Source organism: Borostomias antarcticus (assembly GCF_949987555.1).
Source record: "Borostomias antarcticus genome assembly, chromosome: 8".
NCBI classification, from domain to species: Eukaryota; Metazoa; Chordata; class Actinopteri; order Stomiiformes; family Stomiidae; genus Borostomias; species Borostomias antarcticus.
Window position 1 is genome coordinate 8,963,876 of NC_140241.1, and position 25,527 is coordinate 8,989,402.

The window sequence follows — 25,527 nt, forward strand, 5'->3', positions numbered from 1 at the left end:
GAACTCCAGATAATAATAAAAAACTCGATCCATTATCCATGGAGCTTTATATCAATTTAAAGGTTTAATTCCAGCTCAGATTCAATCCAAATATTTCAGCGTGTTCTGGATGAGCTTCAGTAAAAGGGCAGTTCCAAAGACAGTTTTGCAGTGAACTGTTTTTGCTTTTTCATATCTACAGCGACTGCTTTGTAAACTCCTATACTAGTGGTGTGTCAGGGAGACTGAATTTTGATTTCTAATGTGTGAGCATGTAGCCTATGTGAGCCTCCTCAATGATACACCCAGGAGTGTGTGGGTGTGGGTGTGTGTGTGTGTGTGTGTGTGTGACAGAGAGAGAGAGGGACACGCACACACAATTACAGAAAGCAACAGGAGCCCTAACCAATACCAATAAATGAAAAGCACAATCTGACTGTAGAAAAAAAAGTTTATTTCTTTCAAACTCAAATGCACCCTTGTTGATGAATGGAATGCATTAGCTGAATTAAATGTGCCAATTTTCTTTATAGATCATTGAAATTCAATCATCAGAGAACAGCCAGTATTAATTGTTAGTAATACATCCAATTTTCAAAGCAAGGTCAGGGTTAGACAGAGTGTTTCAATGTTGGCGACTGAGAAAGCTGTGCGCTCACCGCCCATCCCCCACACTAACAAGAAGAGTGTTTCTGCTAGCACGGCTGCCGCTCGGTGCGCGAGAGACAGACAGGGAGGGGGTGGGGAGAGATGAAGGCGGGGGAATTGCTGGGTCTAAACGTTTTTGATGCCGGCGTTTGCCTAAATTGCAGGAGGGACGGGAGAAAACTTGATCACTTTTATCGAGCACAAAACCGGGGTTTGCAAGTGTCTTTACTATTGAGCTCATAGATGACGATAGAATATCAGAGAGAGAATACAAGAGCCAAAAGTCGTTGCCCTAGATTAATTTTAGACAATAGACCAAGCATATGAGTGTAATAATAATACGATCTGTAATAATATGCATTCATTTAGTTTCGACTACGTCTATAATAGCCAGGCTAAGGCAGAGGTTAGGTTAACGCTCGGTATGAGCAACCTATAACGGTGGACTATATGTTTATATTATTTTTTCTGTACAGCGTCATTAACCTGCTGCTGCCTGGGAGTCCAAATCGAGTGTACGCAATGAGAGAGTGCAATAGTATTCTAGTTTGGAACAAGGTTCCCGTCTAAATTTTTGAGGCTGCTTCTACTCGCTCTTGCCCTGAAATTAAGTTTTCAAATTAGTGAATTAAGTGCTTTTGGTTCATGAAGTATAATTATGTAATGTAGCATATCTCCTTCGTTTATTGCATAGGCAGTTGGCTCAGTTTACACATCCTCAGACAGCAAAATTAGGCCTACACAACATTTCTGCAGAAATCCGATGTGGGCCTCTTACATTATCCAGTGTAGCTACAGTTGATAAGTAGCCTACATACGAGATTACTCAGAAGTGCCCGTTTGGTCTACACAATGTTCTAGGCTAATTGTCAGAATATTGATTAAATAAACTTAAACGGAGACGGGTAGGTTTAGCAAAACAATAGCCTATTATTTGAGCAATACATTTCTAAAATGCAACCAAAGACTTAATGCCATTTCAAGAAAATAAGTAAATCCACTCCGTGGACTATGCGAAATCCAATCCGTATTTTGCGTCCGTCTGTGCGGCTCAGTAAAATGGCTGTATCTCACGGAGCCTCGTGCTGGTTTGGTCCGTTCCCTTCCTCTGGCTCAGTAATAGAACTCCCACAATATTTGTGTCGGTTTTTGCATCCAATGGGATTCTGGAGTTACTGAGCCATTATCCTCATATTGGAACCAGGAATGGCAGCCGGATCCGGTCCGGTTTAAGGTGTAGGAATGAGTCGGGACAAGGATAAATGGTTATAAACAATTATTTATATTAAATGTTAGCCTTTGATTGTGACTGACTCGCCGAGAGAGGGAGAGAAGGGGGTATCATGGCCGCTCAGGTTGCCAGTGCCGCCACTCTCAACACCACGTCTTCAGAACTTAAAAAATCGGATCGAGACCCGAAGGAGGAATCGGTACCTGGGGAGAAACAGCAGGAAAAAAAGCAGCCGGGATTAGAGAGCGGATCTCCGGGTCGGGGGGATCTGCTGGACGGGACCGATGTTGGAAATGCAGGGGGAGGAGGGGAACCTGAGATGAAGAACGGGAATGGGAACCCGCCCAGGGCTAATAATAATCAGAATGATTCTATCGGATCCGAGGGGAATAACCACCCCGGGATGGTACACCACCACGGATCCGCCTTTCCTCCACCTTCCTACGGATACAGTCAGCACTACGGTCGGGCCCCTTTTCATCAACATGGCGGACAACAAAGCCCTGGCATGGCAGCTGCTGCGGGTCCGGCCGTGCAGTCGAGCAACATGATGGACCCATATCAGCCCAATTCACACGACCATGGCTTTCCGAACCATCAGTTCAACAACTACAATCCATTCCCGAACAGAACTCCTTATCCCGGCCAAGGGTACGGCATGAACTCTCCTCGCAGTACCCAGCCTCCGACAGCTGGGGCACAGCCAGCTAAGCAACAGCCCGCGGGAGGAGGACCCACGTCTATGGCTGGATCTTACAATAATCAGAGATATAATGTGGGAAACCCACAGCCAACGTCCACACCAACCCTCAACCAGCTCCTAACCTCCCCAAGTTCCACGAGGGGATATCCAAACTACCCGTCAAGCGATTATAGTAGCCAGGAGGGAGCTAGCAAGGGACCAACAGACATGGGCAGTAGCGGTCAGTATGGAGGGGGCACCCCGGGTTGGCAACAAAGGACCCATCACCCATCGCCTATGAGCCCTGGAAGTGCAGGGCAAGCTCTAGGTAGAAACCAGGTAAAGTCACATTGTCCAAAAACCGGCTTAAATGTCGTATCATGCGCTATCCTCCCAAGTTCACAACGTAGCAGGCCAGCCATTGTCTGTGGGTAGCTGGCTAACTAGCTAGTTCGCTAGCTAAGACAGTCTAAAATGGCTGCCTCTCGTTTTTCTTGGACTCAATCTTTAAACTGTGTTTTATTTACTTGGAAATGGTAAATGTATCAGCGCGAGTGTGTGTTCCCGAGATCAGCCTGTTTATAAAATTGAACTGGAAAGGTACGAGGAGTCCAGGAGGCCTGAATCATAAGGAGTGGATACAGTAACGCTGTAGCGAAGGATTGTTTTTTTTCCCCAGACCCGTCTGTCTGCATGTGTGGCATATAGCGTATACCGTAATTTAATATTATTCAGTAGTAGGCTACGGCTATTTCTAACTATAACGGAATATCGCAGGTACTTAAACGTTTCCGAAAAAATAATAATTTGGATTTGTCTTTTTCAGCGAGATTTAGTTGCCTTGCTAAATGCATTACATGCCCATGCAACTCATGCTGTTTAGACTGCGTTTAGGCATAGGCGGATCCAGAGTCTATAGGAGAATGTGTTTTTAAATGACGTAGAATGTATCACTTTATCATCACATACTAGCTTTTCGTGTTTGAACGACACGAATTCGATGCATCGTTCGCCAGAAGCTGTTCAGACGTCGCCTGTAGCCCGTAGACATCGGCCTAGTGATTTGAGTGACTGGCTGCAGTCTGCAGATTGCTTTGCTCTGGGATTTGAATTGTGGAGGTAAAATCCTTCTGTCAAAGCCAGGAGACAGTTGGTCTTGAGTTGACATGCTAGCCGGGATCTGATTGGCTCCCCACCCAGCGCTCTTGGCCATTTATAATTGCATATGATGTAACGCATCAACTGTTGCTGATAAGAGTAGCCTTCCCTCAAGGCTTAATCACATTAAACCTATTCCTGCCTTGATATTTATCTATCTAGGCGTACATTTCTCTCCAGAATAAGACTACATATGGGACCATTGTATAAGGCAATTTAATTTTGCTATGTGCATTTAATTCCAGTATGTGTACTGGCACTGCATAGTGAAGGTGAATGTGAGCTGTGGTGAGTTTTTGAGTTGCTACCGTGTCCTCTGCCACAAGTTTCTCTGTGTGACTCAAGAATTTCCCCTTCAGCCCCCCCCCCCCCTCCCCAGGCCAATCAGAAGACCAGCCATCTCTACACTGTCAAGGGAGTTTCCTCTGTTTTATGCAGATTAGCCATGTGCTGTGCTTATTTATTTTATTTTATTTCATTAGCTGGGAGCTAGAAAATGTCATGGAAGCCGTTTTGCCTGCCTCACATAAAGGCCTTGCTTCAGCAGATCAGTTCAGTGCCGACGCTTCATGCTTTCTCTAAGCGCTATGAGTGCACAGTTGTACACAAAATTATGCTTCTTTTTTTTTTGCAAAGGTACTGAGAATTAAATAAATTTGACCTTTGTTTTGGTTAGGCTCATGTAATGGCTAGGCTAGCAATTGATGAATCACCTCATGATATTTTCTATGAAGAGGTTATCGTTCTTAAGGATACATTACTAGAAACACCCCAGGTTTTGTAGGAAGAGGAGGTGGTGGTTTTTGTGTAGACTCAGGTCTTTTGGCGCTGTGCTTGAGCATCTTTTACGCTAGGGCAGGCCAGAGAGGACGGCCGTTCCCTCCACTTCTAGTGTCATTCATTCAGAGCCAAAGTTGCCTTCTCTTAAAAAAAACAAAAAAGGAAAGCAGGGTTGGCCCGTATTCAAATAGGAGCACAGCTGGGATGTGTTTAAGATGGGCAGACTGCCCTTTATTCGAAATTAGATATATATATAGCTCTGTTGACTTCTGTAACTATGGGGCTGAAAGGTAAAAAAAAAAAGGGTTAATGACCGTGGGAAGCATGGAAAAAACGACTCCTCATTCTGGCGTTGTGTATATTTTGTCTCTAGCTTGTGTATGTCGTCAGGTGCGGTATAACAGAACGGTTAAACTGGAAAAGTTTTCTGATCCATCACCCCTGTGGTTTAATCAACGTCCTGTTCCGCAGCCCCCCGGCTCCATGGAACCAGTGGGTAAGATGCGCGGCCAGCCGTACGGAGGGGGCAGCCCGTACCCACAGCAGCCACAGCAGGGGCCTCCGCCTGTGGCCCAGCAGGGGCCCGGCTACCCCGGCCAAGGCTATGGACCCCCGGGCCCTCACAGATACCCAGTGGGGATGCAGGGCCGCACTCCCGGCGGTATGGGAGGAATGCAGTATGGGCAGCAGGTCAGTGATGCTTCTCAGTGCGACCACATATTGGTCCTAAACAGGACCTCTAGAGGTCTTTAACCTACCACACTGCAGTGACACTCAAGTACACACAACCTTAGCACTTAAAGAGGAGTGGAAATGTTAGGGTTGGGTGGGGGTGGGAGTGTGTGTGTGGGGGGGCTTGCTTATAAACGAAAACAGTGTGGTTAAACTGTGTCATCTCTATATAGACCCACCCACCCTTAATGTCCATTTTCCTAGTCAGTTTGAAGACAGACGGGTGACAACTCACTAGCAGAGTAGCACAAGTACACATGCACGGAACGAATGAACTACTCTCCTCCTGCTTCCTCTACCCTGGTGCAGAGTCCCTTCCTGAGGGACGTCACATCGGTGATCTGTTTGTGAGAGTGACCACAGTCGGTCAGACTGAGGCGTAGAGAATGTGGATGTCTTGTGGTAGCTAGTGTTATCAATTACCATACATTCCGATGAAATATATTTTTTTTTGTTAACTAACATTTGAATTCAACCACTATCTGACTGTCTGACAAACATTTTTATGTATCCCTAGTGCAGCTAGATAGCCAATTTTCCTATCAGAAAAGGAGCTAACAAGCTAGCTAGCTATTTAGCCTTTGGAAACTCGGCTTCTGTGATACTACTGCCCCTGCAGAGAAACAGGAGAGTGCAGAACGTGCTACAAGCCGAGGCAAAATGCTATGTCACACTATACCAAATATGCAACACTGTAGCAATGTGTTTTAGAAAGGGGGGGAGTCAAATAGATCCTACTCAAATAGATCCCAAAATGATTGTTTTTATAATTTTTTTGTTGAAAATGGCACATTGAATGATATAACTGCACCACTAACGTTAACCTGCAGCTGAAAAAGATGTTGAGTCACGTTCCTATATGTGGCTGTCTGTGTAATTGTTTCTCCTTGGCTTGTTCTAAATCTGATGGGCTTGTTTTGTCCTCTGTGTTCAGATGGCGTCCTATGGACAGCAGGGACCAGGAGGTTACGGGCCTCAGAGTCAGGCTGCGTACTACGGCACCCAGGGCCAGGCTCCCCACCCCGGCCCGCAGCAGACGGCCTACCCCCAACCCCACCCCGGGCAGCAGCCCCACCCCCCCCAGACCTCCGGCTCGCATGCCCAGGGTGTGCCGCCTTATCAGCAGCCCCACATGCCCCCTCAATCCCAGGGGCCACTGCCGGGCCCGTCCCAAGGGCCGCCCCAGTCCCAGCCACCTTACTCCCAAGCCTCGACGCCCCAGTCCGGGCAGTCTCCCTACCCACAGCAGCAGCCGCCGCAGGGGCCTCCCAGCCAGCCGCCACAGCAGGCCAGCTCCCAGTCTCCGGCTGGGGCCCAGGCCCAGGCCCAGCCTGGCTACCCGGGGGCCGCCCAGGGCCCGCAGGGACCCCAGCAGCAGCAGCAGCCGCCCCCCTCACAGCAGCAGCAGCCGCAGCCGCCCGCGCAGCCGGCTCAGCCGATGCCCGGGCACGGTCAGCAGCACCCCCAGGGTCAGCAGCACCCCCAGGGTCAGCAGCACCCCCAGGGCCCGCCGGCAGCCTACAGCCAGACCCCTCCGCAGCCTCCTCAGCAGCAGCAGCAGCAGTCGCCCTACCAGCGCTTCCCTCCCCCGCCCCAGGTACCGAGACACTTCCGTCAGAGACCAGCAGAGCCGGGACCGGTTCGATCGGCGTGTCTCTTACTCTGCCGGGACCGATTTGTCCGTGAGAGAGAGAGAGAGAGAGAGAGGGGGACTGAGAGAGAATTCTTGTCTTGTCCTTTACCCACAGGAGGTGTCCCAGGACTCGTTCAGTTCCCAGTCCAGCGCCCCTCCCTCCAACCAGCCCAAAAGTGTCTCGGAGGACGCCAGCATGCAAGGTCGTCCGTCCAGCCTACCGGTGAGTTCCCTCGACACGTCACCAAAACCTGCCTTCCTCTCTCTGGCACATCATTGAGATGAATCAATATTTTCCGAAACCTCTGCTGTCAAATTTCGGGCACGCCCTCAAGATCAGTTTGCGTTCTCAATATCAGTCGGGTTCTCTCTAATGAGGGCCCTTGGAAGTACATTTATAGCGCGTGTGCTTAGAAGTTAATTGATTTTCTCGTTATTTTGTAGTTGGGCTTTTTCATTGTGGATTCTGGGTATAACTGAAACTGAGAAATGTTGAGTGTGCTTGAGCCAAGCTGAGGGCTGGGGAAGTGTGTGTGTGTTGTGTGTGTGTGTTGTGTGTGTTGTGTGTGTGTGCGTGTGCATGTGTGCGTGATAAAACTCACCACATGGCAGAGCTGCAGCTACAAGCTGACTCAGCTCACATCCAACAAACCTCCGTAACCATGGCAACCCTCTAGAACTAATATGCTCTCTCGTTCCTCAAGAAGATAGATAAGGACAACAGCCCCTGGGCTTTTGTGTGTGTGTGTGTGTGTGTGTGTGTGTGTGCGCGTGTTTGTTTGTTTGTTTGTGTGTGGCCACGTGCAAGAGTGCTTCTATGCTTCTGAAGACGAAACCAAGGAGAAAGTAACTTGTTTTGGCCCCAGTGGGCCGATTATGTAGATAAAGACGTAGGTGACACAGTTCCTCCTTTCTAAATGGACCGTCGAGCGATGGCTGCTGTCTATCCTAATATCAACTCAGTATTTTCTACTATCAACGCAGTATTTTCTACTATCAACCCAGTATTTTCTACTGTCAACCCAGTATGTTCTACTATCAACCCAGTATTTTGTACTATCAACGCAGTATTTTCTACTATCAACCCAGTATTTTCTACTATCAACCCAGTATTTTCTACTATCAACGCAGTATTTTCTACTATCAACCAAGTATTTTCTACTGTCAACCCAGTATTTTCTACTATCAACCCAGTATTTTCTACTATCAACCCAGTATTTTCTACTATCAACCCAGTATTTTCTACTATCAACCCAGTACTTTCTACTATCAACCCAGTATTTTCTACTATCAACCCAGTATTTTCTACTATTAACCCAGTATTTTCTACTATTAACCCAGTATTTTCTACTGTCAACCCAGTATTTTCTACTGTCAACCCAGTATTTTCTACTGTCAACCCAGCATTTTCTATTGTCAACCCAGTATTTTCTACTATCAACCCAGCATTTTCTACTATCAACCCAGTATTTTCTACTGTCAACCCAGTATTTTCTACTACCACCCCCGTATTTTCTACTATTAACCCAGTATTTTCTACTGTCAACCCAGTATTTTCTACTATCAACCCAGTATTTTATACTATGAACCCAGTGTTTTATACTGTCAACCCAGTATTTTCTACTATTAATCCAGTATTTTATACTATCAACCCAGTATTTTCTCACAGCCGAACGCCCACCCACCCCCCTCTCCTCCCTCCCCTCTCCTCTCTCGTCCTCCAGGATCTCTCCGGCTCCATCGACGACCTGCCCACAGGGGCGGAGGGCGCCTTGAGCCCCGGCGTGAGCACCTCTGGGGTGTCGAGCAGCCAGGGCGAGCAGAGCAACCCCGCCCAGTCGCCCTTTTCCCCCCCGCACACCTCGCCCCACCTGCCGGGCATCCGCGGGCCCTCCCCCTCCCCCGTCGGCTCGCCCGCCAGCGCCGGAACGTCCCGCACGGGGCCCCTGTCGCCCGCCATCATGCCAGGTGTGTGTGTGTGTGTGTGTGTGTGTGTGTGTGTGTGTGTGTGTGTGTGAGATGGACAAACTAGTTGGATGATGGGAGGGGTTTTGCCTGAAATGTATTGCCGATTTAGTTCCTTCTCAGACGACCACGTGCTAACTTGTTGGAATGATGCCCCCCCCCCTGGTGTTCAGGGAACCAGATGCCCCCCCGGCCATCGAGCGTGCAGTCGGACGGGAGCCTGCACCCCGCCATGAGCCAGTCCCCCATGGCCCAGGACAGGGGTACGCCGCCACGCCCTCAGAGTTGACCAGAGCTCCTGTTGTTTTAGTTACATTACAGTCATTAACTGACGCTTTTATCCAAAGTGACTTATAATAATAGCATTTTACATAGGTAGCCAGTGTACTACTACTCGCCAGAAATATATAAAATAATCTATTGCTAAATTGCTATTGCTCACTAAAGCTAGTGCAAGAGAAGCAAAATATAAATACAATATAGTTGTGAGTATAATTGTGGGATATATTTGCATGTGTTTTTTGCTGTTTAGTCAGAGACTTAACACACTTCTCCCACGCGCTCTGTCTCTGTCTCTCTCTGTCTCTCTCTCTCTCTCGGCCCCCCTCACCTCCCCAGGGTTCATGCAGAGGAACCCCCAGATGCCCCCCTACAGCTCCCCCCAGTCTGCCGCCTCCCTGTCGCCCCGGCAGTCCTCTGGGGTCCAGATGCATCCTGGGATGGGGCCCGGGATGGGGCCCTATCAGCAGAATAACTCCATGGGGGGCTACGGGCCTCAGGGGCCACCGTACGGCCCTCAAGGTGAGAGCACTAAGCTTCGGCTATACTCCAGAGCGGACGCGAACGTGGGCAGCTGCAGACGGCGCGCGGACCCGTAATGGTTCCGTTTATAGAACGTTCTGGAGCCCGCTTGGAGGAGGCGTTCCAAACATGCGCAGTAGATAGGCGGAGGCAGTAAATTGTAGTGTGTTTTTTATTTATTTTTTAACGTTTATTTCATCAGGCAAGTCATTAAGTACAAATTCTTATTTACAATAGCGGCCTGGTGTTGTGTAGTGGCCGTGTGGACACTGAGGCACACGGATGTCTGCACAGAGCCTATGGGTCCACCCTCTGATGACAAAATTTATCTCAAGAGGACACTCATGACTCACGGACATGGAAAGTATAACCAGGGCTTTAGAACCGATACCGAGGAGGATATGACCTTGTAGTCAAAGGTTTATAAATCATGTGAAAACAGTTGTATGTCAAAACACTTTGAACTTTGAGCTACTCGTCTCGAGTGGCGGGAAAAACACCTGCATTTGATTTAGGACCTAAACACGATAAAAACAGGATACCTTGATCTCCGTGTTACGATCACTACTCTTCACTCATTCATTTCTACCTGTCAAGTCGCTTCTTGCAGGTCCCCCCCCCCCCCCGAGCCAGACCCAGTCGAATACGTCTCTCCGCCTCAAAGGAATTCCATCCTGTCGCTGGTCCCTCCCTCCCCGAGTGGAGCGCGCCTATTTTTAGCCCCCGGAGCGGAGAGCCAGCTGACGTAGCGAGGCCTCCTGTCAGTAGAGCTGCCGCTCGCTCTCCTCCTCCTCCTCCTCGCTGGAGGGGAAAGTCTGCCTCACGCTTCCTCCAGAGACGCTCTCACACAGAGACCTTCATAGCATTCTTCTCTGCCCCCTCGTTCTCACAAAGAAAAGTGATTCCGTGTATTGCGGATAGGACAGGTGTTACGATTGTGATGTATTCCGTTCCTTTTTTTTTTATGTGGAGCTTTAGTTATTTTGATATTTCCTCCTCAGGTTACCCTCGGCAGCCTGGCTACAGTAATATGCCCAACGCCAACTACCCCGGCCCTGGTATGGGGGGCCCCATACACCCCATGGCCGGTCAGGGAGGGGGGCCACCGTATGCAGGCATGCCCCCCGGACGGATGCCCCCGGGGCAGATGGGCGCACGTCCCTACGGCCCCAACATGGGGCCCAACATGCCGCCTGGCATGGGGCCCAACATGGGGCCCAACATGGGGCCCAACATGCCCCCTCCGGTGGGGTCAGGGATGTGCCCTCCCCCGGGCCTCAACAGGAAGGCGCAGGAGGCGGCGGCGGCGGCCATGCAGCATGCGGCCACCAACTCCATTCACAGCAGGTAGGCTGGTGGCGTTACACGCAACACAACTCTGTACACACACACCTCCCCTCACACACACACACACACAGACACACACACACACACACACTGCGTGAATGTAATATCCATCTTCACTGCCGCATGCACCAGGTAGGCTCACTGCCAAGTCTCATGTTCTCTCACTCACACAGTAGAGAAATGCCCTTCGCCCACCTACAGTTAAAGACGTATGTTGTTGGCGCCACTTTTGCACATTTTGCTCTAGCTGGGTGAGCTCAGTGTTGACAGCCAGGTCCAGTGAAGGCAGTGAGAGGAGTGGTTCGAGCACCAGTACAGGGCCTCAGTGTGGACAGACAGACAGACAGACAGACACAGAGACACAGACAGACAGGCAGGCAGACAGACAGGCTGAAGCAGAAACGCCCAGGACGTTCTCCAGTCCCCGCCTTTGTGAGGAATCTTTCACACTGTTGATTCACGTGATTCAGACTGATTCACACCAATTGTAAAACACTGGTAAAAATCACACCCGGGGGGCCTCACGTAACACGTTAGACAATTTCTTTCTCATGTCAACGATAATCTCACTCAGCTCTCTGCTTTTGTTCATCCTCCAGGATGCCAGGCTACCCCAACATGTCTCCGGGCATGATGAGCTCCGGCGCCCCCTATGGCCCACCCATGAACAACATGCCAGGCATGATGAACGCCCAGGGTGGTCCACCCTTTCCCATGGGGCCCAACATGGCCAATAACTCAAGCGGTGAGTCGCACAGTGACATTAGGATGCCCTTCACGTGCCCTGTTATGACCAGAGGGGCGTGCGTTTGTGTTGGGATAGTTAGTAGGGCAGTGTTAGTGGGGCCGTATATCTACATTGTTGTTGTTATTGTTTGCGTTGTGAAGCTGTTTATATTCTGTGGTTCTTGCTCTGTATTTATGGGACTACAGAGCCCTATTTGCCTTGTATGGCTGCTTAGTGGCTTTATAATAGTCTTGAATGTTATGATCCAGAGATTCATAAGAAAGAAAAAAAGTGTTGCACACTCTGGCTCCATATGCAGTTGTATATCTTAATTTGATGTTTCGGCCTGTTGGCCTTCTTCAGAATTTATAGTAGGGCCCAAGTACTGGTTTGTTATATGGGTCCCTCTATAGTAGCACCTGTGATTAGACAATCAAGCTAATAACTGGTTATAAGCTAATAACAGGTGCTACAGCCAACCAAATACATACATACATACATACGGGAATATTTTTTTAATTTTTTATAAATTACAATAATTCAGTTATAAATATTACAACATATATTTAGTTAAAATACAATTCGAATAGATATTCAGAGAAAGTTAAAACATCAGCTCAGGATGAACATGATAAACAACCTAGTCTAAACATCCAGAAAAGCGAGGTACATTACAGGAAACCTTTTAAGAGGTACTTTACAGAACATCTCAAGTCATCGTCGACATTTAATCCACGAGGGGACAGGGTTCTCAGGCAGTAGATCCAGAGGTGCTCCAGACGATCCAGATGTTCCTCCCAGCTGTTACCAATCTCCCCTGTCTCCTCCTCTGTGTAGGCATGGCCCCCAGTCCCGAGTTTGGCCTTGATGGGAAATTGAACCAGGTCCAAAAGATGAACAACAAAGTGGATGGGAGTATGACACCCAAGCCAGAGACGAAGTCTAAGGTAATGGATCACTTCATCTCGTTACAATACACGTAGGCCAGAGAGACCATTCTTCACAGCGAAGCTATTAAGCTGAATTTCTATCTGTCGGTCAAAGTATAAATCATGCTAAATGTGACATATTAATCTCTATAAGCTGTCAGCGGCATATAAACAATGATGCTACGGGGATATTATGCCAGTAGACTCGCCCGTCTCACAAGAGAAGTACGGTTCTCTTCTGACTTGTGTTCCCCGGTGCCAAGCAGAAGTCGAACTCTTCCACGACGACCAACGAGAAGATCACGCGTCTGTACGAGCTGGGCCCCGAGCCGGAGAGGAAGATGTGGGTGGACCGCTACCTGGCCTTCATCGAGGAGAAAGCCATGCCCATGCACAACCTGCCGGCCGTCGGCCGCAAGCCCCTGGACCTCTTCAGGCTCTACGTGTCGGTCAAAGAGATAGGAGGCTTCGCACAGGTTAGTTTGACTCCCTCTCTCTCTCTCTCTCTCTCTCACACACTCACACACACACATTTATCTCCTCATGCCGTGTAAGTGATCTCCCGTGGCGGGCGAATCGCTCTGGCAAGGCAACGCGGATCCGCAGTCAATTTTCATGAATTGGCGTGCGAGGCTACGCCGAGGCTGTTCTCTATTCCATGCAGATTCCAGGCAAATTTGGCATGGCGGTGTCCAATCGGGAGAGGGTAGACGTGGAAGTGAAAAACAGACCGTATTAACCGTGCTACAGACTCTTTTGAGTCAGCTGAAAATGGAGGTGGGGGGGAGAGGAAGTGAACCCGACTGAAAGAAGCTCACAAGCGAATCAAACTGCAGAGGCCACGCACCGCCGTTGCGCGATTTCATTCGCCGGCCCGCTAAGACGGGGCCGATCGCCGCCGCCCGCCCCCCGCCCTATCATAACACCCGTGTCTGTCCGCGTCTCCCCCCCTCCCAGGTGAACAAGAGCAAGAAGTGGCGCGAGCTGTCCACCAACCTGAACGTGGGCACGTCCAGCAGCGCGGCCAGCTCGCTGAAGAAGCAGTACATCCAGTGTCTGTACGCCTTCGAGTGCAAGATCGAGCGCGGCGAGGACCCGCCCCCCGAGATCATCACGGACAACAAGAACAAGAACCAGGCCAAGGTCCAGCCCCCGTCTCCAGGTCAGCACCGGCACCGACGCCGCGCTCTGCTTCTAAAGCTCTTTAATCTCCCCTTGTCCGGCGGCGCGTTGTTGCGACACCTTTTCTGCCGCGTCCGTGTAAATCGTGTACCTGCTTGCCCTCTGCCGTTTCGATGCCATTAAATGTTCTTGTATCTTCCCCCCCCCTCTGTCTCGTCCCCCAACTGAAGCGTCCCTCTGCTCCTTAGCCGGGTCGGGCTCCCTCCAGGGTCCCCAGACCCCGCAGTCCACCAGCAGCTCCATGGCCGAGGGGGGCGACCTCAAGCCGCCCACCCCGGCCTCCACGCCCCACCCCCCCATGCCGCCCGGGGCCAGGTGAGTCTCCCGCGTCTCGTCCACCTACACAGCTCCGTCGGCTTTGAGAAGAGCCATCGCTAAGAAAAACACCTCTCTTCCCCCGCCTCCCTCCCCCTCTCTCTCCGCTCCCTCCCTCCTTCCCTCCCTCTCTCCCCTCCCTCCTTCCCAGGAGCAGTGTGAGCCTCCAGGACCCGTTCTCCGAGGGCACCGACCCCGCCTTCCCCAGGAGGAACTCCATGACCCCTAACTCTGGGGGCCACCAGTCTGGAATGAGCACCCCAGAGATGCCGGGGCGCCCGGGCGGCCCCTACGAGGCCAACAAGGACCACTTCGGCGCCATGCGGAAAGGTGGGCACGGCACAGCGACAGGGACAGGGGACCGGAACTGAACTCAAGCTCCTTAACGTCGTTTACCTCAAACACTCTCTCAATACCTTTTCATCTCCGCCGACGCTTGCATGTGATTGTATGCGACCGTCTCAAGGCCATTCTCTGACTGTGATCTTTCGTTCCCACAGTTGGGGAGCAGTTCTTGCCTGCCAGCCAGGGCCCCAACAGCGGGGTCGCTGAACAGCAGTTCAGCCGGGGGCCGCCAGGGGCCATGGGGGGGAACATGCCCATGGCGCAAAGACAGCAGTACCCCTACGGACCAGGCTATGACCGGAGGTAAAGAAGTAATAACAGATGAAGTGGCAAATTTAAACACGTCATGTATCCTCACTAGACTGACTCGGTGTGAGGTACTAACTGTTGTTCTCCCCCCCCCCCCCCACAAACAGGCCAGAGCAGGGGATGGGTCCCGAAGGCGGCATGGGACCCGGTGCGCCACCGCAACCAAACCTGATACCCGCCAACGCCGACGCGGGGGTGTACTCGCCAAACCGCTACCCCCCACAGCAGCAGCAGCAGCAACGGTCGGTCCACTTGCCGGATAATTATCTAACGGCGTGGGCGCATAGTGGACGCTTCAGTCCAAATTGACTCAATTGATTGCAATTGCAATCGGATAGTTTTTGATCTGTATTGACACGCCGATATCCACACACAGCCGGTTTGATTTTGCTAACCGCCTTTGCTCTTTGCAGACTCGATTCCTATGGAAATCCGTATCCTGGCCAGGGTACGCCCCCTGGTGGCTCCTATCCCAACCAGCAGCCGGCAGTGTACTCACAACAACAACAACAGCAACAACAACAACAACAGCAGGTAAGTTAACCCCCACACTCCCTCTACCCCCCATATGCTGGCGAAGTATGTGACTATAAGGCATTAGGCTACTTCCCTGTCTCATTAACTGTAAATAAACGTAGGAAGAACATCCCTTTACGTGCCCAAATGACTGGGTGAACACTGGCCACTACATAACACTGTTGCTGTTGTGTGCAGAACTACAAGCGGCCAGTAGAAGGGGCCTATCCTCCGGCGAAGCGTCACGAGGGCGAGTACAGCGGGCCCTTCCCCGGCGGCCAGCAGCAACAGGCGCAGCAGCCACCGCCGCCACAGAGTGGCTCCTCGGCGCCCCCCTCAGGCCAGCCGGAGAACTACAACCAGTTCAGTGGCGGCCCTGGCCCCTACCCAGGAGGCCCCGATCGTCGCCCGCCCGGCCCCCAGAACCAGTTTCCCTTCCCCTTCGGCAGAGAGCGAATGCAGGGGCCATCGGGGGCCAATTCCCAGCCCCCCATGCCCCAGCAGATGATGCCTTTGGGCCCCGACGTCCCTCCTCAGGGTGGGGGCATGTGGCAGGGCCGGGGGGAGATGAACTACCCGAACTACCCCAACCGGCAAGGGGCGGCCCCTGGGGGCCCCGGGCCCCAAGGCGGACCGGGCTTCCCCGGCATGAACCGCGGCGAGGAGATGATGTCGTCGGAGCAGCGCATGAACCACGAGGGGCAGTGGGGGGGTCAGATGGGCCCCCGGCAGCAGCCCCCCTACGGCGCAGGAGGCTCTGGCCCGCCCATATCCCGCCCGCTGCAGTCCAGCTACCAGTCGCCCCAGCAGGGCATGCAGAACCACATTCCGCAGGTGGCCAGTCCCTCGCCCATGCCCCGCCCCATGGAGAACCGGACGTCGCCCAGCAAGTCTCCCTACATGCACGGCGGCATCAAGATGCAGAAGGCCGGGCCCCCGGTGCCCGCGTCGCACATAGTGCCGCCGTCGGTGCAGTCGCCTCTGATCCGGCGAGACATGCCCTTCCCACCGGGCTCCATCGAGGCCACGCATCCCATCCTGAAACCGCGACGACGCCTCACCATGAAAGATATAGGTACGCGCCATGGGCCCTAAACTCCCAGCCCGGGAATTACAGCGCTGGGGAATTAGACCGTTAGGGTCTTCACTGGTCTATCATGCCTTATGCAGAGGTTATAATAGTTTTTCTTTTCTCATTAGTTTTTATTTTTAGATTGTTTTTACTTTTAAAGTTTTCAATTTCAGTATAGTTTTAATTAGTTTTTAAAGCAGGTTTGCTAGTTTAGTTTTTTTTTTTTTTTTTTTGAAAATGCTTCGTTTATTTTATTTTTTATTCCTTTCAGTATTTTTTTCTCCTGCGCTAGCCTCGTGAGACTATCCTGACCTTGCGAGCTCATGTTGTTTCACTGAAAAAAAACATCTGGTGCATGTCAGGTTACTTCTGCGCAGGGGCACAGCTAAAAGAAAATGGCTGATAGCTTTCATATCCACCCAAAATATTAGGTTAATGTCATGAATATGAAATGAAAAAACAAAATACATTTTCTGTATAATTCTAGTTTATTTTAGTTAGTTTTATAAACACGCAATACAGTTTTAGTTAGTTATTGTATTTTTGTAGTCTTGATTTTATTTTTATTTCTAACTAAATAAATGTTTTTTCACGCCTAGTTTTCTTTTTATTTTATTTTTCCTGTTAACTATAATAACCTTTCAGACTTTAGTATTTCATACAGCTCATGCGTTTTGAGCACCGTCATGGTTTTGTGCTCTCCTCCTACAGGGACCCCGGAGGCGTGGAGGGTGATGATGTCCCTGAAGTCCGGCCTGCTGGCTGAGAGCACATGGGCCCTGGACACCATCAACATCCTCCTGTACGACGACAACACCATCTCCACCTTCAGCCTCAACACGGTGAGAAACGTTCGCGCGCTTGGGGCCACCTCCTGCCAACATGGCGGCCCAGACAGTGAAGCTTATCAGTATTATTAGCCTGCGTCCTTTTTGTGTGTGTGTGTGCGGACGCCAAGCGTTTATGGTTCCGTTTTCCTGACCTTGTACGGCGTTCCCCCTGCAGCTGCCGGGGATGCTGGAGCTGGTGGTGGAGTACTTCCGACGCTGCCTCATCGAGATCTTCGGCATCCTGCGGGAGTACGAGGTGGGCGACCCCGGCCAGCGGACACTGCTGGACCCCTACGCCTTGGACAGGGACTGGGGCAGCGCGGCGGACGAGGAGCCGGGCCTGGACGACATGGAGGATGAGGATGACGAAGAAGAGGAGGGGGAGGGGGAGGAGCAGGGGCAGGGGGAGGGGACGACCAACGGGAAGGCTCGCGTGAAGGACGAGGAGGAGCAGGAGCCGTGTTCGGGGCGAGAACCGCAGAGGGAGGAGACGAAGGCGGGGGACGACGAGGAGGAGGAGGAGGAGGAGGAGGAGAAGGGGAAAGGGCCGTCTTCATCCGGACAGCCGAGCCCGACGCAGCCCCCCGCGCCCCTCCGGGAGAAACCCAAGCAGGCCAGCAAGTTCGACAAGCTCCCCCTCAAGGTGGTTCGGAAGAAGGATCCGTTTGCGGAGGGCCGCGCGGGCCGGCGAGGCAAGGTGCAGGAGTTCGACAGTGGACTGCTCCACTGGAGTGCCGGCGGGGGGGACTCCACGGAGCACATCCAGATGCACTTCGACCGGCGGGAGAGCTTCCTGGAGCCGCGGGAACGGGTGCCCGTGCCCCTGAACGGCAGGAAGAGCAAACCCCCGACGGAGGACGCCGCCGCGCCCGCCGAGGACAACAAGGACAAGGGGGAGGAGCCTCCGCCGCCGCCACAAAGGCCGGCGCAGGCGACGCTGTCCGCGGAGAAAGCCGCCGCGTCCGAGAAGGCCGGCTCGTCGGCCGGCGGTGGCGAGGAGGACGGCAGGTCGGACAGCATGGAGGCCGAGACGGAAGAGACAGTGCCCCGGAGCGAGGAGTCCAAGAGCGAGCAGCAGCAGCGGCGGGACGGCGACGCCCCCTCTTCCCCCGGTCCGTCCCGGCCGGGGGCGACGCAGCGGGCCCGCGCCGCCATCCTGGAGGACGAGCCCCACAGCAAGGACGAGGGCCCGCTCATCACCCTGGCGAACTGGCAGGACTCGCTGGCCCGCCGCTGCGTCTGCGTGTCCAACATCGTCCGCAGCCTCTCCTTCGTCCCCGGCAACGACCAGGAGATGTCCAAGCACCCGGGACTCCTGCTCCTCCTCGGACGCCTCATCCTGCTTCACCACCGGCACCCCGAACGCAAGCAGGCGCCCCTCACCTACGAGAAGGACGAGGAGTCGGACGAGGGCGGCGCCCAGCGGGACGAGTGGTGGTGGGACTGCCTGGAGCTGCTGAGGGAGAACTGCCTGGTCACGCTGGCCAACATCTCCGGTCAGCTTGACCTCTCCATCTACCCGGAGAGCATCTGCCTCCCCCTGCTGGACGGCCTCCTCCACTGGGCCGTGTGCCCCTCGGCCGAGGCCCAGGACCCCTTCCCCACCCTGGGGCCCCACAGCGCGCTGTCCCCCCAGAGACTGGTTCTGGAGACCCTCAGCAAGCTGAGCATCCAAGACAACAACGTGGACCTCGTCCTGGCCACGCCTCCGTTCGGCCGGCTGGAGAAGCTGTACGGCACCCTGGTGCGGCTGGTCGGTGACCGGAGGGTGGCGGTCTGCAGGGAGATGGCGGTGGTCCTGCTGGCCAACCTGGCCCAGGGCGACAGCCTGGCGGCCCGCGCCATCGCCGTGCAGAAGGGCAGCGTGGGTAACCTGCTGGGCTTCCTGGAGGACAGCCTGGCGGCCACGCAGCTCCAGCAGAGCCAGAGCTCCCTGCTGCACCTGCAGGGGATGCACTTCGAGCCCACGAGCGTGGACATGATGCGCCGGGCGGCCCGCGCCCTGCACGCCTTCGCCAAGGTGGAGGAGAACCACTCGGAGTTCACGCTGTACGAGTCCCGCCTCCTCGACCTCTCCGTGTCGCCCCTCATGAACTCGCTGGTGTCCCACGTCATCTGTGATGTACTCTTTTTGATTGGCCAGTCATGACAGCTGTAGGGAGCTGTGGCTCCACCTTCTCTGGGCTCCACCCCCCCGCCCCCTCGTTTCCCCTGGTAACCTGGCTTGTATGTGTAAGGGGCGGGGAGAGCTCAAGTGACTGTTTTTTAATTTATGCAAACCCCTTCAGATTCCATTCTCTGAGGCCCCTCCCCTTGGCCGTCCTACTCAAGGAGAGACGTCGCAGAGCTGTAGTGGATCACGAACCACAGACTCTGTCAACTGACACGACATGCGACGTTTATGCCAACCGGATGACATAGAGCAGAACGTCTGGGTCGGGACACGGTTCTGCACTTGAGGGGGGAAGTACTTTTTAATAAAGATTAATAAATGAATAAATAAAATAGCTGAAAAACAAAAACTGTAACCAAAGTTGCTGTCTCGTTTACAGTGAGTTTGGGGAAATAAGTGTGCCCCTCGCTCTTCCCGCGAAAAGGGGCGTAAAGAGTCGGAAGCTGTTCGGTGTTTCGAGGTAAGACAGGCTGGGGAACGCTCTGCCAGTCTAGTTACTGTCATTGGATTCAAGCCAGTCCAGCGCTACAGGAGACAACTGGCTTTTAACAGACACCTTCACCGAGGAGGCCTGCGCAGTGTGCAGTAGATTGTAGGACCTGTTCTGTACCGTACTGCTCTTTGAGTGTAAGCGTTCTGTACCGCGGTTTCCTCACACCACAGACATGCTGACGACAACAGCTCTCGTCTACCGTTAAGCGGTTGTTTTGGTTTGACGTTGTTAAAAGGCCTTCTCCCCCCAAAGTACAGAGAACCAACAGCACCCTTACCTCCTCTCTCTATCCCTTGATTGTAAGAATTGACCCTTATGAAAGAAATCACCTCTTAGGACTGGTTTTAAACTTCAAATACAGCTTTGCTGTGGTGTATATATGATGTTGTACATTACACTTCCTCTGTGTGTCTCTCTCTGTCTGTGTCACTATTCTGGTGAGGGAGGTAAGTGGACACGTCCGTTCGGTTCGACCTCCAGTCCCTGCTGGCGTTGATAGACCCTCTTCTGTGGTATCAGCGTGGCTCCGTAGTGCAGCGGGCACGGCTCAAACCTGTTAACTCCTGGTACAATAAAAATAAACTCTAGATGAAGAAATACACATTTGACAATTCTTTTCTCCATTAATATGGATTCTGCATATTTGTATTTCAAGACTATGTAGCTAAACATGATGTAAATTCCTCCCTTTCCCTTTTTTTGGCTCAATGAATATCATTTATTCAGTATGAAATCTTTATACTATATGTTCCACGTGGTAAGAATAAATGTACATTAAATCTTCGTAAGATGTTTGATGGTTTTGTTCCTGTTGGTTTGAAGTGTCTTTTAGTTGCATTTCCATCCTGATGTAAAAAACACTGTTTGCACACAGGTTGGGAACAGCACAGTCAGCCAGAGAATAATGCCTTCAGGAGTATAGAGTGCGTAGAGTAGACAACAGGACAGTAACACCCCAGAAATCAAGTCACCGTCTTGCTGACTCTCATTGAAAGAATGTATAGTGGGTAATTGCCGAGACATTGACCGCAGGTTCTTGGCGCCACAGACCTGTCAGCAGGTAGGCTTTGGGGGCTTATAGCCCAGTAGCCTCAGGAGAGTAGGATCAACTTGTTTACCTGCTCCACTACAACATTCATGTGATGTTGCAAAATTCCTAAATTGCTTCTGGGAGATTATGCAGCGATTTAACCATCATGGATGCGCTTAGTACAGTGTTAACTTTGCTACAATCTAAAATTATTCTGCCATTCAGGACTTGTTTCCGTACTCCTCAACGAAACTTTTATTTTGAAATGCACACTGACAATTCCAGCGGAAGTAAAACAATTGCGAGATTTGCGATCTGGCCGGTTCCTCGAACACACAAAGATGTCATTTCATTTAGCCACAGCGTTATAGAATAAAATCACCGTCTTTATTTGGAAAAGGAGTAGTTATTACAACGATCCCTTTACGGGCAAACGAATATAGTGTCTTCTTAGGTTAGTTTAGCTGTTATGATGGATAGCTAGGCTAAAGAGATGCAGTCTGATCATAACAATGGATGTGAAAACAGTCCTGCACTTCGCCACCATCACCAGGGGCTTGTCATTATTGCTACAGGTCAGATTTCCTCATTAGCTTTCTGCTTATAGACCTGGTCTATTTAAAGTGGTTTATTCCTAACCACTGACAATTGATGTTGCATTTAAACTGCCCCATTGATTATTAGTCGTCTAGATCATAAAAGACAAGAGCCAACGAATAGCCTACGGAATGTCTCACAAACCAAGCCAATTTATGTGAATTCTGCTAACTAATGGTGTCATTGTTTTATCTTTCAATGCCTAATCTTCAGGCTCTTCTAAATGCTGCAATCCCAGATCACGAAGCTGATGCCTTCAACCCTCCACGGGCAGAGGAGCCTCGGTTACTGGACCCCGTGTTGGAAGGGTTACTGGGAGGCCTCTCTCGCTGGGATGCAGAACATTTCCTCTTCATCGCAGAGAGGGGCTACCAGTACGAGCACAACTTCGCCTTCTTCCCCCTGTTCCCCGTGGTCCTGCGCGGGTTGGCGGAGACTCTCTGGCCCCTGAGTCGCTGGCTGACGATGCGGGGGCGGCTGCTGCTTGCTGTAGCCCTGGGCAACAGCGCCCTCTTCCTGCTGAGCGCGGTAGCGCTGTACGCACTCGGCAGGGTTGTTCTGCAGGATAGACGCCTTGCCCTGGTGTCCAGCCTTCTCTACTGTCTGACGCCTGCCAACGTCTTTATGACCGCTGGGTACGCCGAGAGCCTGTTTGCTGCGCTTGCCTTCGGTGGCCTCTACCTCCTGGAGAAAGGGTTCACCTTCAGAGCCTGCCTGACCCTAGGGATAGCGACCGCTTCACGCGCCAACGGGCTCGTGAATGTGGGATTCTTGCTTTACCTGCCTCTGCAGCAGGCTCTGGCCCAGATCAGGGCACACCGTAAAGCCGCCGGAAGCCGCGGCAGAGTGGTCTACTACACCTGGGTCGCCACTCGCCTCCTGTTCACGGCCGCGCTGGGCGCCGCGGCCATCGCGCTCCCCTTCTTTCTATTCCAGTACTACGGGTACAGGGCGTTCTGTACTCCCTCCCTCTCCCCGGCGCAGATGCCCCCTGTTCTCCTGCAGCTGGCGGAGGATAAAGGCTACAGGGTCCCCGACGAGAACGCCCCTCCGCCGCTCTGGTGCCTGCGACCTCTCCCGCTGCTCTACTCCCACATCCAGGATGTGTACTGGGACGTGGGCTTCCTGCGCTACTTCCAGATGAAACAGACTCCCAACTTCCTGCTGGCGCTGCCCATGGCGGCCCTCGGCTCGGCGGCGGCGTACATGTACTACCACGCTAACCCCGACCTGTGTCTGAGACTGGGGTTGTGGTACGGAGGCACCTATCTGCGCACGGACAAACCTGCGCCTGGGTTTTTTAACCCCAGAGTATTCGTGTATATAGTGCATGCCACAGTGCTCCTGGTATTTGGAGTATTCTGCATGCATGTGCAGGTGAGGATATTGTTAGTGTAAACAATATGTTGTGTATGAAAGGAGGAAGGGGGGGGGGGTCCTTACTTTTTCTAGCACTGTAACTGCTGATGTCACTAGTTCTTCTAGAAGGCTTTGCTGATGATGACTGGGATGTACAGTGGGTTTACTTATTCTAGACAAATGTACTTATTGCAAGTCGCTTTGGAAAAAAGTGCTAAATGACTCAAATTTAAATGTAGAATCCATTATGAGATAAACCACTCAAGTACCTATACAAACCAGCTGCTAGTTTGAGTTTAATAAAGTCAGTAAGACTGTGATGCTGTTACTACTTAGCGATCATTTCATATTTCTCTTGAATTTGTTCCTGCAGGTGCTGACCCGGTTTCTGGCCTCCTCCTCCCCCGTGCCCTTCTGGATCAGCGCTCAGCTGCTCATATTCCACGAGCCACTCCTTCGGCAAAGGACGTCGTCTTCGTACAAGAGGCAGCAACACAATAGAGCAACTAACTCCAATTCGCATGCAGCCCATAACCCCATCCTTGCTCTGATGCCTCACTGGAGGACATGCTCCGTCACCACGCAGTGCATCATGGGATACTTTATCACCTACTGGCTGCTGGGCCTGGCCCTGCACTGTAACTTCTTGCCATGGACCTGAATAATTCCACTGGACCATACAAACATTCAGGGGGCACAGCAGCTGAAGCATATGCTACACTTATCCACTCTCACGACCAGGACTTGTTGTAGTGCCCAATAGAATGTAATGTAATGTACAGTAGATGAATGTCATATCATTGTAATTTCCATTAAATTAAATATAAAATGAAGTAGGTTGTATGTATTTGTGACATGTTGCATACACACATGCAATATAGCCTAACATTTCTGAAACTGTTGGATGGATATCTTGGTATTGTAATGTCATTAAACTGGGAATAATGATCCAATATTAATGTTTCGAAGTGCATCTCGAGGTCAGTGTTCTTGTAAGTTAGCCTACTTGGAGGGCTTGCTGATATTGTACCATCAGGAAGTTTGATATCTATTTGATACCAAAATTGCTCTCTGCCGCTGCTGCATCTCCAAAGGCCCCTGGTACAGGTGCCAAGATTCAGGCACTGTTGCCATAGCGACGAAACTTCACTAAGATATCCAGATAACCACTAACGTAACGTTACTAACTTTTGACAAACTAATGACTTCTGAGTCAATTTCTTGCAAATGACGAAAACCTGAAACGTGCTATTCTAGGGCGACCCAAAGAAAGGTAGCATGCCAGTCCAGTGTACTTGTAAAGATGCATAGCTAGCTAACGTTACTGAGTTGAGTTAGTTTTAACGTTATTCTGCAAACTTTAGATAGCAGTTAGTCTAACTAAATTAATTCAGCCATCTAATTCAAGTAAAGTTAGCTAGATAATAGACATAAATCAGCTAGCTACTGTAAGCCAGCTGTAGTTTACCATGAGAATTATGATTTCTTGCCATATCTGTTCTAGTAAGTTAGTCATGCACATTTGTAAACAGCTAGGAGTGTTAGGAATATAGGTCGTGTTAATATCTATCCATCCACCCATCGCTAGGCCCATCAATAACCTATAACGTTTGGCCTATGCATGCTGTTATAGAAGGTTGCGATCATGAATCCTAGTTCCTCAAACCTAAATCTATCAGTGTGTGGAAAGGTACCTGTTTACCCAGGAGTCTCCAACGTTTTTCACACATCTCGCCTTTGTCAGAGGGTGAGTAGCCTACAACCTAGGAGTTCTTCTGATGAGTCCCTCACAAGCCACTTGTGTGTAGCAGCCTGTGCTGACTATAATTTTAGGCTTTTGTGCTCCAGCTTGCCCAACCGAAGAGTGATTTTGATCTGACTGACCTCCACGGCTACAAACTGACCTCATCATACAACAGCCTGCATGATCCAAACCTGAAGTCCTACATGAACCGCACAGACATTCACAGTCATCTCAACGATGGATTCATTACAGAAGATGATAAAGTCAGTCATCAGATCACCACGTCAAGAAACAATGATTGTGTGATTTGGATTGTTGCAAAATGCCTCTATAAGGTTATATAAATGCTAATGTTAGCGTTGTGTTTTTTAGGTGATTTGTTCTGTGGGGGATTTCAACAGGTACAGGAACTACCTAGCAGAGGTTCAGCTGGATTGTGACCACATGTTTAAGATGGAGCAGGTAGCTTCCCATCTAGCAGGGAATGCTCCCACAACATTGGGGAATTCCCAACACGTTCTGCTAATGTTTTTACATTCTTAGAACATTTTTAGAAAAACTGTTTGCTAGCTGGGTTGTTGGTCCCAACATTTAGACATTTGACCACTTTTTTTGTTTACCTACACGCAGAAGGAGCTGGTCCGGACGCCTCTGGTCAGGCAGGAACAGGGAGAGCTGCCCCCTGACGTCTCCATGTCAGATGTGATGGAGTGGATCCTGATCAAAGGGAGCAGCAGTGTCTTCACAGAACAGAGCAGTATGGCCAGGGACAGGTGAATTAGTTAGGGGAGATACCATGTGTAATCTCAACATAGAGATTCAGGGGATGAGTAAGTGTTGAATGAAATCTGTTTCAGTTCGATGATGTTCTTTTTCTTGATGCGGAGGTCTGAGAGGCTGGAAGGGAAGGGAGATTGCTCTGTACCAACGCTTCTCAATACAGATAGCCA

At 51.2% G+C, this 25,527-nt stretch overlaps 2 protein-coding genes across 2 annotated transcripts; both read left to right on the forward strand.

Moving 5' to 3' along the window:
* Positions 1 to 1,970: 1,970 nt before the first annotated feature.
* arid1aa (AT-rich interaction domain 1Aa) lies at positions 1,971 to 20,635 on the forward strand (the record flags this gene model as incomplete). The annotated part of the gene is made up of 20 exons (XM_084442389.1): positions 1,971 to 2,879; positions 4,950 to 5,168; positions 6,145 to 6,807; positions 6,959 to 7,066; positions 8,568 to 8,811; positions 8,982 to 9,071; positions 9,427 to 9,609; positions 10,611 to 10,956; positions 11,556 to 11,701; positions 12,521 to 12,630; positions 12,879 to 13,088; positions 13,570 to 13,774; positions 13,965 to 14,109; positions 14,261 to 14,439; positions 14,610 to 14,757; positions 14,871 to 15,005; positions 15,177 to 15,297; positions 15,478 to 16,354; positions 17,063 to 17,193; positions 17,357 to 20,635. The coding sequence occupies 20 exons, from the start codon at positions 1,971 to 1,973 to the stop codon at positions 19,328 to 19,330; spliced, it is 7,143 nt and encodes a 2,380-aa protein (XP_084298515.1). The 3' UTR covers positions 19,331 to 20,635.
* Positions 20,636 to 21,343: 708 nt separating this feature from the next.
* Positions 21,344 to 23,553, forward strand: pigv (phosphatidylinositol glycan anchor biosynthesis, class V). Its single transcript, XM_084442660.1, has 3 exons — positions 21,344 to 21,452; positions 21,688 to 22,851; positions 23,207 to 23,553. Exons 1-3 carry the CDS (start codon positions 21,390 to 21,392, stop codon positions 23,492 to 23,494), a joined length of 1,515 nt encoding a protein of 504 aa, XP_084298786.1. The 5' UTR covers positions 21,344 to 21,389; the 3' UTR covers positions 23,495 to 23,553.
* Positions 23,554 to 25,527: the final 1,974 nt, after the last annotated feature.

Coding starts and splice junctions, on each gene's coding strand:
- pigv (XM_084442660.1), top strand. CDS start 21,390: ATGGATGTGAAAACAGTCCTGCACTTCGCCACCATCACCAGGGGCTTG. Junction 21,453..21,687: donor GCTTGTCATTATTGCTACAG/GTCAGATTTCCT, acceptor CCTAATCTTCAG/GCTCTTCTAAATGCTGCAAT. Junction 22,852..23,206: donor TATTCTGCATGCATGTGCAG/GTGAGGATATTG, acceptor TTGTTCCTGCAG/GTGCTGACCCGGTTTCTGGC.